Source organism: Epinephelus lanceolatus, chromosome 21, assembly GCF_041903045.1.
Source record: "Epinephelus lanceolatus isolate andai-2023 chromosome 21, ASM4190304v1, whole genome shotgun sequence".
In the NCBI taxonomy this organism is placed as follows: Eukaryota; Metazoa; Chordata; class Actinopteri; order Perciformes; family Serranidae; genus Epinephelus; species Epinephelus lanceolatus.
The window spans coordinates 8,233,219-8,246,709 of NC_135754.1; the positions used below are offsets into that span (position 1 = coordinate 8,233,219).

At 41.4% G+C, this 13,491-nt stretch overlaps 1 protein-coding gene across 1 annotated transcript in view; it reads right to left on the reverse strand.

The window, feature by feature from the left end:
• Positions 1–13,491, reverse strand: part of dnah9 (dynein, axonemal, heavy chain 9) — a 202,293-nt gene that overhangs the window by 51,790 nt on the left and 137,012 nt on the right. The window contains 6 exon segments of the mRNA XM_078163039.1: positions 632–780; positions 5,276–5,469; positions 8,556–8,678; positions 8,855–9,025; positions 10,398–10,538; positions 12,939–13,103. Coding sequence (XP_078019165.1) covers positions 632–780; positions 5,276–5,469; positions 8,556–8,678; positions 8,855–9,025; positions 10,398–10,538; positions 12,939–13,103 — 943 coding nt within the window.

The window sequence follows — 13,491 nt, forward strand, 5'->3', positions numbered from 1 at the left end:
CTCACATTGTGGAAATTTCTGTTCAAGTAAATGATACAATCTGAGCAATCTGAATATTTCATAGAGCTGACTTCAAATACCCACAGACTGAATTATTTGGCAGCAGATTTAGAAGTGTCAGGCTGTGATGGATCCCCGTTCCAGTCAGCACATAAGCTTTTGGCATATCTGTGGTCAAAAATCAAAATGGTGTGTCCTGCCGCTATCCGCATTATTCATACGGGGTTGTAAAGTAACTCTAAAACCAATGACATTTACTTTCTACTGCCCCTAATACACAAGGGGTGTCGTCTCATATATTTGTGACCTTTAGTATAATCCCTTCAATCTACCCAGAGCCTGTTGTGCATTGGCACTGATGGCTGATATCACAGCAGACACGTAGCAGATGTGTTTGGATGACTACTGTTCCGACTGATAATCCTATGCAGTAGAAATCAAAATGGAAATCATGCATGCAGGTATGCCTGCACTTGACTTGAATAGGCTGTTCAATGAAAATCGTGCATTTTCCCACAACATACAGAAAAGACAGTTAAATTGGCAATATGCATGCTTTGATTAAAGTCCAGAACACATTCAGAGGGTGAATTTTACGACTTATTAAACATAAAACAAGAAAGAGTATTACCATGTTTCTCCACATCCTTCAAAGGGTCAACTCCAGGAGAGAGGATGAAGAACATGGGTGTAGCTGGGCCCGACTCTTCAAAGGAGACAGCGAAGTCCAGTGATCTGCCAATCACGTACTTACTCCCCAGTTTCTCCTCTACAAAGTCTCTGTGGGGAGAATATGACTCAGTTCTCAACACTTTTTTATTATCTTTGACCGACAAGCTGAATAACTTGAAGAGTGGGAATCTTCTGTAGTACAGTGTATTAGATAGACAGCTGCTTATAAAAAAAAAAAAATATTAACTCTAGTCACGACTGTTGTCAGTGGCTCTTTTCAACCTCTCTGGATTAAATCCTTCAGCTTTTAAAACACGATTTTCTCACTCCGCCCAAACTATACACTCTTAAATAAATAGACATTGTATATTTTCTATATGTAAATCCTTGCTGACATATTATTTGAAGATACAAAGCTCACATAAATTATATTTTGATGGACAATTCAAAATAACAGCAATTTAAAACTTCATTCCAAATGCTTTAATGATGTTGCCAGCTTAAATTGTTGTTGTTGACAGCTATTTCAATAAATAGCTCAAATTATGTATGAGTCATTTCACAAATAAACTGGTAAATTACATAGAGGTCTGCCTTCTAACTGGGCCAGCTGCATCCACCTGTAAGTCCACTTGTACAAACTAATTCTTTTTCAGCATAACCCGGCCCAAAGTCAAATTATTACTCTCCTTATAGCTTAATTTTGGTCTCAATCAACTGGGGGGAAAATATCTGTCTCCTTAGCAACTAAATGCTTGACTGTGTGCACCAGCTAGTCTTTAACTGTGTCTGCCTGCTGTTTGATGAAAGATGCCACACGCTGTAAAGAGCTAAGGGAAAAAACATACTGTGGGGATTATTCTTTGTGGGTTTGTCTCAAAAAACCCTATTTACAACTGATGTAATCAAAAGTATGTCTGTGCATATTGGCAATGAAGGTAGCGTTGTGCCCTGGTCATCCAGAAGAGTCAGCAAGCTTCAACTTTGACTTGAGACTGTTAATGGCATCAAAATGTCCTGTTGTTGCATGTTTCATTCTCAGAGTTGATATTCTGACAGCAGCATCAACTTGTACAGAATTCTGACTGGATCACAACTGTTTCAGAGCAACAGGTGTTTCAATTGAATGAGTGACAGCGTTAACTGGCGGCTCAGCTGAATGCGTGGTTGTTTGTACTGACTGACAACTGTTAAAAACATGAAGAGAACATGTAGGTGAACTCCTAAAAGCCTTTAATTTTACTTTAATCTGTGTCTAATGTCTACGCCAACCATTTACGTAAGTTACTATGAGCACCCACGGACACATTCAGTTGAAAGTCACCAGGTAACACAGTCCAAATTAATCTTGTGTCCTTGTCTTTGGCAGGGGAAGATTTCCAGTGTTGTGCTAGTTACTGAAAAACAGTAACTAGTTACTGTTACTAGTTACTTCATTAAAAAGTAACTCAGTTAGTAACTCAATTACTTAAACCAAAAAGTAATGCATTACTGAGAAAAGTAACTTTTTAGTTACTGCCAAAACTAACGGCGTTACTGTAACATGTTACTAATAATGCGTTACTGCCCAACACTGAAGATTTCTGATCTCAAGACACAAAACACTGAGCCTATGTCGAAGTATTTGATGTTCTGTACATGACCACACCACAGATAACATAGTCATAAACGTCAAGTGACTTAGGGCTCTAGTTTCGCAGACCAGGCGCGGCGGAGGGGCAGCACACCTGCGCTTCGCCAACTGGGTGTGGCCAGGCGGATTTTGCAAGTTTGGCACACCGTGCGCCCTGGCACAGCTATACTCCTCTATCCCACCTCCGTCCCTCCTACCGGCGCAAGTCGGAAAGAGGGAGGAGAGAAGGCGTGGAGTGGGTTTTACACACATCACACCAATCAAATGAGCCCCTCTCCTCGCCCTTAAATGCACCGCACGAAAGTGTAATGAGAGTTTACTCAATTCGCCATGGCGGAAGAGAGCAGCAGCGTCAGACGGCCAAACTTCTCCCAGGAGGAAACTGATGTTTTGGTCTGGGAGGTCCGAGCTCGCAGTGTCCAAATATATGGAACTGCAAGCAGACCTCCACAGGCTGATGATGCAAAGGTAGCCTGGGAGGAGGTCACCACAATTGTAAATCAATGTTGCGTTTCTCTCCTGCGTGCGTGCTCTCTCTCTTTCTCTCTCGCAGTCTCACTCGGTTTCTTTTCTTTTGACTTTTCTAAGATGACAGATGCTGAATATATACTCCTTATCTGATGCTGTGGCTGTTTGTGGTTGGCTGAGAGGGATGTGAACTCATTAGTTTGCAGCTGTGTTAATCAAATCAGGTTGGGTTTCCATTATGTGTGCCAAACGTGCCAAACGGTGCCAATCCCCTTTGATCTGACATCAGATGTGACGGGACAGTCGATATAGAGATACATTTATGTGCTGATTGCAGATAGTTTCATTGAATAGTGGTTTTGTGGGTATTTATTGCATCGTTAATGTGCCTGATATTCTGGAAACCTGCCTGTGAGGTTTTGGTGACGTGTGCGCACTGTCCGCCGGTCAGCCAAACTTCGGCTCACACCGGCTGCGCTCCCCCTGCGCTGACAGTACGTAGACCTGGTTTCAGTTGGCGAGCTTTTAGCGCACCTTCGGCGAAGCCTTTTGGCACGAAACTGTCACTGCGCCAAGCTGGATCTGTCGACACCTCCCCCTGCTGCGCCGCCACACCCATCTCAGCGCACCTCGGTCTGCCAAACTACCAAACTGAGCGCGCCTCGGGTTGTGCTGCTCAAAACTAGCTCTGTGCGAGGTTCACCACCCTGCGCTGCGCCGGGAAACTAGAGCCCATACTGTATAAGTCGTAGCTTTGCGCTGGTGCACTCAGCTTCTCCAAAAACATGCATATATCTGACCAATCAATATTTGTCAACTTGCACTTCTACCCACTTACTTATAGCACACAGATCTGGAAGCTGTCACCATTTGCAAAAATTGGCAATCTTTGGTGGCTAACTATTAACATAGCTTGGCAAGTTATTGCACTCTGCCACACTTCAGTTGCCATATTGCATGAGCACCCTTAACTACATCATCGTTTACAAAACGTTCCATACACGTTTTGTTATTTGTTCCCATAAACATTTTGATCAGTGCAGTTTTAATATTTGTTTTCCAACAGTTAAAATATTTAGTAAAATATAGAATCGTGACATCAGCAGTACTGAGCAACACAAAGTATTGTGGGAATTAAGGGCAAGGCAGCCATGGTAGAGGCTGACTACTATTAGACAATGCAGTTGTGTTTCTATCCTATCTAGCTCAAACACATGGTGGGATGTTGAACGTCTGCTGCACTATCAACTGCTATAACTGCTCTCCACCTGACCCGTAAACATATGTGGTTATCAATTAATCAAACCGTAAACCTGCAAACCAAAGCTGAGTTTCCTGTAATGACCATCACTGACAAATGTGTGTTGGTTATACTGAATGTCATTTACGGTAAATATCAAAATATAAAACGTTTTTCTGTTTAAAACGTACAAACACAGTAAGACAGCAAGTACTCACCTGTCTTTTAAGTGATTAAGTCTTAAGTATGATCTCAAGCGCACAGCTGATGTCCAACATGGTTTGTTTGCATGAGCGTACAGCTGACAGGTACATGGTCTGTCTACATGATGTTACACAAGTGCATATTTAACAGATTTAGTGTGGACAGAGAGGCACTTGCTGGCTGTTAGGCATACATATTTGCAGAGGGAAATATTTATACTGGACAGTGTGACTGGAGAGATTTAAATATGTCAGACTTTAACAAATTTTCCTGCTCAAAAGCTGAATAACGAAAAGCCTGAGCACAACAACGCTAATGATAAAGCTGCTTTTTGTGTGAGAGAGACAGAAGGACATAGAGAGAGAGGGGAGCAGGATGCTAAGTTGTATTATTGCATGTCTCTTAAAATGTTCAGAACACTACTTGGTCAGTTTTGTGAACTGCCAGCTCAAAACCTGCAATATTTGCTAAGACCCTTACTCGAACCGCCTGACGGCATCACTTGTTTGTACGGAATGAGGCCATTTATTTACTTTAATTTTGCAAGGTAGCTCTACTTTGCTTCCTTGTTTAGCTTCTCTCTCAGGGGATGTTGCACTTGCTCTTTGACCGGTCCACTCTTGTTTTTTGTCTGTTAAAGAAGTGGATGCTACTACCCAGAATGCAATTCTCCATGATGTTATTGCCTATTCTCTATATGGGTAGCTCCAGGCATTGCTGTATGTATCTCTTTACTGTGTTTTAAATTTAAGATACAATATCCAAGTAGAGATTTCATGTTAATATCTGGAGAAAATGGAATCTAAGTTTGATACAATGAGGTTTCTAGACAGAGGTTGGGGGCTAATAATTAGGCTCAGCAATTATACTTAGAGAGCCGTGTAATTGCGCTACTTCTAAGCAACAGACGACAACAGTAGCAGCAGTGAGCACAGGTACCCTCTCAACTCAAACCATAAGCCAAAGGTTAAGCTGTTTAACCTTTACCCTTTCACCAAACAGCTCAGGTCAGTTCACAGATCACAGAGCAAAGGGTGAGCAGTGATTCCACCTCTCACCTGACGGCGTACGTCATGCGGTCAGGCCTCAGGGCCCTCATCATGCACAGTCTCTGGAGAGAGGTTTTGTTCTTCCACTCCTGTGGGAATTTCTCTTTTTCTGGACACTCGGACTCCACAAACTTCTTCCAGCGTTTGGCTGAGCCCTCGATGTCTCGGTCCAGGTTCCTGAACTCCTCCATGGAGCACAGGGACTGGTGGGTGGGGAAAGAAAAATGATTCAAACAGAAAAACTACTGTATTTGGAAAAGTGCTGCTACTTTGTGATCAGTGATGCACACTTTACAGTTTGACCACTTCAGAAACATTTCACAATACACAGCAAAAGGACTAACTTTGTTTGCAAAAGTTGGTAGAACAAAAGAGACAAAAAAAAAAAACAAACAAAAAAAAAAACAGAAGAGTGCTTATCTTTCCTCACGCCAATATAAATAATATTTATTCAAACGGAAATGCTGAGTAAACACGATCCCTTTCATAACGGGACGGGGGGTGTGGGAGGACTGAATATGCATCCGTTGCAGAAGCAGTAGGGGCTTCATTGCGATGCCCCAGCTGACAGACACCTTATCTCATCTGCAGAGAACAGCAGTGTCACGCAGTGCAGCCTCGAGCAGGTGCACACACTGACGAGAATACACACACATATGCAGTGTGAATGCTGTCTCTTCTACTATATATACTAGGAGCAGGGTCCTGAAACCCTCCCACAGCAGACACATAGAGTACAAGGTGTCATGGAGGAAATATCCATGTGAATCCATATAATCTACTTTTCTACAACCACTCACCACTGGGCATGAGGTGGTAAGGCAGAGTGAGGCAAAGCGGCTCAGCACACAGTCCATCACTTCAACTCAGTTTGTTTAATTACCACTGGAGGTTGGCAACCTCTGAGCTGCGGTGAGGGAAGAGTACACTGGGTCTTATGGGATTCCTGCTCTGCTAATATCATCAAGAGGGCCAAACAATCAGTGGATCTTACCCTCCTTTAAAGCTTTCCAACTGATTATGTTTCCAATTGCGATAAGAAAATCGAGTGACAGAATTTGATTAGCAAGGCCTTTAACATCCACAGTAGGTTGAGTGCAGTTGGAGAAAGGCCGTCTCCAAACCCACACGGGGGTTTAGGTTAAGTTAATATTCTAGGCGGTACAGATTGAAAAATTCATGAGTACGAGAGGCTAAAAAAACATGCTGCCGTTAAGGTTTAGTTTGCAGCTAAACTGATCTGACAAGAGAGGGAACCTCTGCTGCTTGACATCCACAGGGCTGCACTGCCAGTCGTATGTTCTTTAAGATGAAATACGGGTATGCAGAGCTGTTCTGGTGCCCTTTCAATGTTAAAACACACTGGGGTCACGGAGCAAAGCCGGTCCCCGGAGAAGCACATGCTGACAGAGTGGAGGTCTAGGTGAAACAGAGAAAACAGACTTTAACTACGCTCCCAACTCTTTAAGTATGTTTTAATGCAAAGTTGTTGCTGGGAGACTGGGGTGCATAAATTGCATCATGAGAAGCAACTCCACTACTATGAAAAGCACCTAAGCACTTAAATAACTTGAGGGATTTAGTAGTGCTCTCTCACAGTTTGGAAATACATGGCAGTCGATTTAATTTTTTATTAGTGCAGGTTGTTTTAGAGATTTCAACACTGAGGGGACTCTATTATGGAATTGTATTTGCAGGGCTGCAGCAACAAATCGATTAAAATCAATTATAAAAATAATTGTCAATGAATTACATCATTGATTAGTTGGGTCTATGTTATGATGCATGGCATGCGCTGTTGCAACGTCTCCAAAGGTGGCTCAGTAAGCCAGCCAATGCCACACCATGTGTAGCTCATGCAGTGAATTACAGGAAATGACCTCATCTCCTTTGTCTCTGCAGCAAGGCTTTGTTGCAAAGAAATTCAGGTGTTTAGACACCCTGTCTCTAACTAGTGATGTGATTATTGTAATTAGTGTTACCGAGAGAAAACAGATAGAAGATATTTCTGTCCGTTACATTTGTTTTTATTTTTTTAATTTTTTTAAATTTGCATTTTTAAGGATTATTTAACATAAGACTGAAAAAGAGGGTAACAGAGAAAAAAGAAAACACATCAATACCTACATAAAATATAAACAAAGACAGGAACAGTATCAGGAAATAAGTGGCCATTATATATGATGATAAATTAAGAAACTTAAAAATAAAAATAAAAATACATTATTTAATATAGTTAAATAGACCCATAAATTTACATACATTTGTTTTTAAATTAACCTGTAATTGCGTGTTTGTCAGTCAGACACAAACCTGCTAGAGATGGCAGATTTAGCTCATGCTAATTGCTGAAATTAGTACTGAAACACAATGGAGTTTTATCTTCATGAAAGAGCAAATTTTTTTGGGATGTTGTGAACAACTTTAAATTGTTTTGTGGAGATCTCTGTTAGAAAGTTTTGCACTTTTTTTTTTTGCAAGGAAATAGTTTACATTTACAATCACACCAACATTCAGTCAGCTAACTGCTATGGAACAGAATATTATGTGAATGTGAAAATTATGTACAGCAATAATATTGTGCATCTGGGCTCTGACCTGGCCACTCCCAAAAAGGAAGCACCAAGCTCACCACAGCAGGGAGTGACAATACTAACTACCCTCTCTGGGGAAAGGTGGACATTTACATTGTGACAACACTGTGGTTAAGGTATGGTTAGGTTCAGGAACAAAAACCACTTGGTTAGGATTAGGCAAACATCATATTTTGTTTTTAAGTACCCAGTTTGCAACAAACAGGAGTGAAAATGTCCCAACCTATTGTTAAAAAATACTTGTGCTGGTCTTGAACAGTGGTCTGTGGCTGTCTGCTGCTTGGCAGCTGTCTCACCTAGGTGTCACACTATCCACCTTCCCTTTCTCCTCCTGTTGAGGAACTCAGCTCATACACATGTGATCTGAACTACGTCATACGTACAAAAGGTACAAATGTTACAAATTCTTGGTTTGCACAAGTGTACAATGCCAAAATTGTCTTCTGTCGACTGGGCTGCAAATCCTCACATTTTCACATCACAATATGCTAACAATTAATGCTTGCAGTTTTCCTTGATAAAAGGACCATATAAAGTTTCATACATTTTTCAAATGTTTTTGAAGCTTAATTTTCTGTCGACTGACTATTCAATGAACCAACTAATTGTTTCAGCCACAGTTGCAGTCACTATCTACAGGTGGTACCCTTTTGCATTTCACATCATTCCATTTCAGTATCATTGCCTCTCTGTACCTTGATCCCTCCCCAGGAGTGGTTGGACAGGAAATCCACCGGTGATATTACACCTGGTTGCACAGGGTATCTCAGGAGGAAGTCCAGCTCTGCAGGATTTATTTCTTTATTCATCAACAGGATCTGGGGACACAACAAACAGGAAGGACTTCGAAGTGTTGTATTTTCAGCACAAACCACATTTCCTTTCCACTTGATTAGGTCCAAACAGGGCCGCTGGTCTCAGGGGCAACTGATTCAATGGCAAGCTTGTTCTCAAAACAAACCATGCAGAAGATGAAACCCGCTTCCCTCCCTACCTGGAAGGCGAGTTGGGCGATGTACGTGAGCTTGTCACATTCAAATAGGCCTCTGGTGGTGTACTGGAAGACTGAGGAGGTGATGCTGTCAATTAGGTTGGACACCCGCTGCTTCAGAGCCTCATCCGGCTCGGCCTTCAGAACTGCTTTCTGGAAGACCACACTGAATGCCTGGGGACACACAGGAGCGGGTACAACACTCAACACCGGCTCAGTATCCGACATTAAAGTGTTACAAGTAACAGTGCTGTTGAATACAGAGTCACTTAGAGTTAACAAAATAGAAACCAGTGGTCAAGTTTATTAACAACTGGGTTATGTTGATACATGGCTAATGTTGGCCTTTAATTGTCCAAAGAAGCACTAATCAATGCATCTTTGGCTGTCAAAGGAATGGAAATATATGGAAAAATGCACATGTAGTGGACTGACTGAATGTGGAAAAAGACATATTGTTGAAATTGCACTTATTTTTTTTTTATCTCAGGCTGTTCATCATTCATTTTCCATAACCGCTTATCCTGGTACAGAGTTGCCAGACTCTCATATGGGCTGACACAAAGAGATAGGCAACCACTCACATTCCCAACTATGGGTAATTTAGAGTCGGAAATGGTCAGAGGTGAGAGGTGAGAGTGCCAACCACTGGAACGCCGTGCCAACCTCATCTGTCAAGTGACCTTTTAGAATGTACTTGTACTTCTTTACACCAAAAGAAAGGGAACATTCAGAGGTGCTATTTTTGTTTTTTATTTAAAGGTTATTAGGCAATGAATTTACAGGTCTGAGCCATATGAAATCATATGAGGTTGTATGTGGCTCATGAATTAAAATAAGTTTGACACCCCTGAATTCTACTGTATAATGATGTTCTTTAAAAGGGCTGTTAACAGAGAAAGTGCAGCTCATTCACCCTTGAAATGATTTCATAATATTCAGCTTAACTGTTCTCAGCTTGTGATTATACAGCAAACATCAAGCAGAGCAGGTATAAATTCTGCACATCTACCTACTAATCAAAGGTGCAAGCTCTTGTCTTACTGTAACTCCGTGAAACACGTGGGGGTTGGACTGACAGGAAATTGAAACGCTACTAAGGAAATAGAATTGTCATTATCTTCTGCTTGGGTGTCACTTCTGTCACACTTTGTCACACTTTGCTCTAACATTGTGTGAAGAACACATTATAATGTGTTTCATTTCATTCTCAAGGTCAAAGGTACATATACTCTGAATGTGTTTTCATTTGATTATGTTGGGAAATAACTTGGGCCAGGGCAGCTACCTGCGGAGTTGGGAGTGATTGCAAACCATATCTCAGGCTGCCTCCTCTCAGTGCTTGCTGGCTGACAATATGAAAGACATTATGCTCTACATAACCACATTAGGGAGCCACAAACACAATAAAAGCAGGGCAAAGAGCATAAAACACGGTGAGCAAATGGAAGAAGGAGGGGAGGAACAGAGAAGTGAGTGTAAAGAGGGGTCTCACTGGGGGCCTGTGAGGCTGGGAGGAAACATGGCATGTCAATAGACAGGCTACCTTGAGAGAGAACTGGTACATGGGGTGGATTTTATTGAGGTCGTTCATTATGAAGTACAATAAGGACGCCCGTGCTGCTGCTGGTCGGTAGTGCTCCCGAGCCTCATTGATTTTGGCCTCTGTCACCTTGGCTTCTTTTACCTGCAGTAAAGACAGCGCAAACACATATGGAATCACATTCACAGGCATACATCTGCACAGACACTCATATGCTCAGGGTTCATCAATCAGCTAATGATGAAATTGTGCACCATCCAATAAAACATCCTCAGTGAAGAGCAGAGCTATTCCAATTTCACGGTTCCAGCCAAAATGTTCTCACTGCGTGGAACACGACAATTATGTGCCTTTTTTTTTTTTTTAAACCAGCAAATGCTTGCGCAATTATGCTTAAGAATGAACATCTGCAAAGGCAGCGCTCATCTCCTCACTGACAGAAGGCACACTCTCACATCATCATACAGTACTTTCTCAGAAGTGCTCTGAAGTATCAGAAAGTAATTCTTCTCTGGCAGAGATAACCTGACAGGATCTGATATACCAACCAAAAAACAGATAAAGCAAGGGAAAGTATTACAGTCTGCTAATTACTGTGTAAATATATTGTACATGGATTACCAATGAAAACCTTACCTGCAAACAGGTAGGTGAAGAAGTACAGAGGATGAGGGGCTAAAACATTTACACCTAGGAAGAACCTCGAAATATTTTACACAGCACCAACCAAAAGCACAAATTGTTTTTTTAAGTACTTAGAAAAAACAAAGTATGCAAAATATAATGAAATATAAAAAACACAACAAAACAAAACCAGAAACATTAGCCCACACACATACACCATAAGGGATGTTTGCTGGTGGTCACCAGCACTCCATCAATGCAATGCAATCTATGTACATCAGATAATTCGTAAAATTAACTGGAAAGTAAGAAATCAAAATATATCGATGTACAATTCCTCTTGTAAAATGTGTACATGGTCTCATTTGAAAGGTAACAGGGTTTTTCCCAAACAGTCAGAATCCCTGTAAATGCTTCTGTCACTGAGTTATGTGAGTTTTCACACACTGAAATCCATTTGTTTTTCTCGTCTTCGCCTGAATATTTTATTGAAAAAGTTGATGCAGATGACTAGAAATGGGAGGCATTAGCTGGAAACCACAATGTGACCATATCATAAGGCCCACCTAGTCCAAATTCAATTCAGTTCACGAGAAAACCTAAACTGATAAGCCAGTTTTTTTCCCTTAAGCCAAAAGAGGTGTTGATGGTGTTTATCATTTCTGTACATTTATAACAGTCTATTGAGCCTGTGAGGAGCTCCTGAGTGTCAATGACCACAAGACCCATAAACCATCGGGTCAATCTCTGGCTTTAATTTTTAATTTAAAATGTGAGTAACAAATGTTCACTCAATACATGCCCTAGTTGGCTATCGAGGCCATAGCAACAGCACTGGAAGCTCCTATTGGCTCAAGTGAGGTGTCCATTGAAAGGCCTGGAGCTTGCCTCCATTTTGAAATCGGCAAGTTGTTTGTTTACATGCAGAACGAGAGAAATTATGTATAATATTTGGAAAAATATAAACACTTGAAACAATGCAATGGCAGTCTGTAGATATCTATGGATGTAATAATGTGCTTGAACAGCATATTTCACTGATGTAGATCATCTGGACTACTGGCAGTGTGTTAGACCTGGACCGACAGCTGTTTTAAGCAGCATTTCTGTCCGGATAATATCGATATGTGGATTCAAATCATGCATCATAGGTGAGTAATAACTGTTTATACTGTTTGTTTTTTCTGACAGAAGAGTTTATTGAACCTGCTGTGTTGGGTGTATTTTGAAATGGACAGCTGTCAGATTTTTAACTCTCCACACTGTCATAGTTTACAACTAGTCTACACTACAACAGCATAATAGCATTCCTGAACGTCAGTTATGGCTTTTGGTTTCACCAGCCCCACCTGGCCACCCCAGTGAAACATTTCTGGGGGCACCACTGAGGGGTTGAGCAGAAGCAGATCAGCTGCAGAGCACTGATTGTTTAAACGATTCCAACTAGCCCCATTAATTCAGGCATTAATCGGGACTGATGTATTGTGTGTGTATGCAGGAACTGGCCCATAAGCTCAAGTTTTTTTTTGTTTTTTGTTGGCTCTGAAAAAAAAGAGAAAGAAGGAGCACCACACTGTAATTACAGTATAAAGGTTTGAACAAGGGACCAGGTTTATTTTTCCAGTTTTTCCTATCTTGTTACCCAATAACATTATTATTGTGCCCCATTATTGTAATGTATGTATTCAGTAATTTCAAAATATTTACAGTGTAATTTATTTCTAAATCCCAACTAAACACAAAGTTGTTAACCCCTTGCACCCCACAGTAATCTTAACTGCCCCTGTACATATATATTTCTTCCAGTATAGGTTCAAATTTTATTGATACCTTTTATGCAGGCTGTAATCTAACGACTTATTAAGAGGACAGAAGTGATGATTAAATAAAAGGAGTAGTAAAGATCAAAGACAACAGTACCTTCTCTTCAATCTCGGCAGCTGTGCGTTTGGTCGTCTCCAGGTTTTCCACCAACTCTGTGTCACCCAGGAAGTTTCCTGAAGCCGAGGACAAACGGGACAGCAGGTTGTCCTCCAGCGTCTTTAGAGTGATCTTGAATCCATTTTGCTGCTTCGTCAGGTCGGACTATCAAACAATGAAACACACAAAAATGTTCAGATTCTACATGTCAGAGGATTTCTCAGATATATGCTTGTTGTCAAGTTCCTCTCTGGCCTTATCATTATAATCTGAGGTGGTGGGAGATGTTCAAGGTGTGGGTCAATATCAGGACATGAATACTGAAGGGCACCTCAAAGGCAGAACTAATCAATATGCTCTGCATTGGCTATCCTGACCCATGAAGGGAAGCACCCTGGGCTGGATTAGCCAGCTTCCGTCTGGTTGCCGTCATCAAACCTCTGCAGAGCGACCTAACCCTCTATGTGATGAGGCCGTCGATTCCAGCATGGGGGGAGGGAGCTTTGATGGTGAATTATACACACATACATATACACTAACACTTGTGCAACAT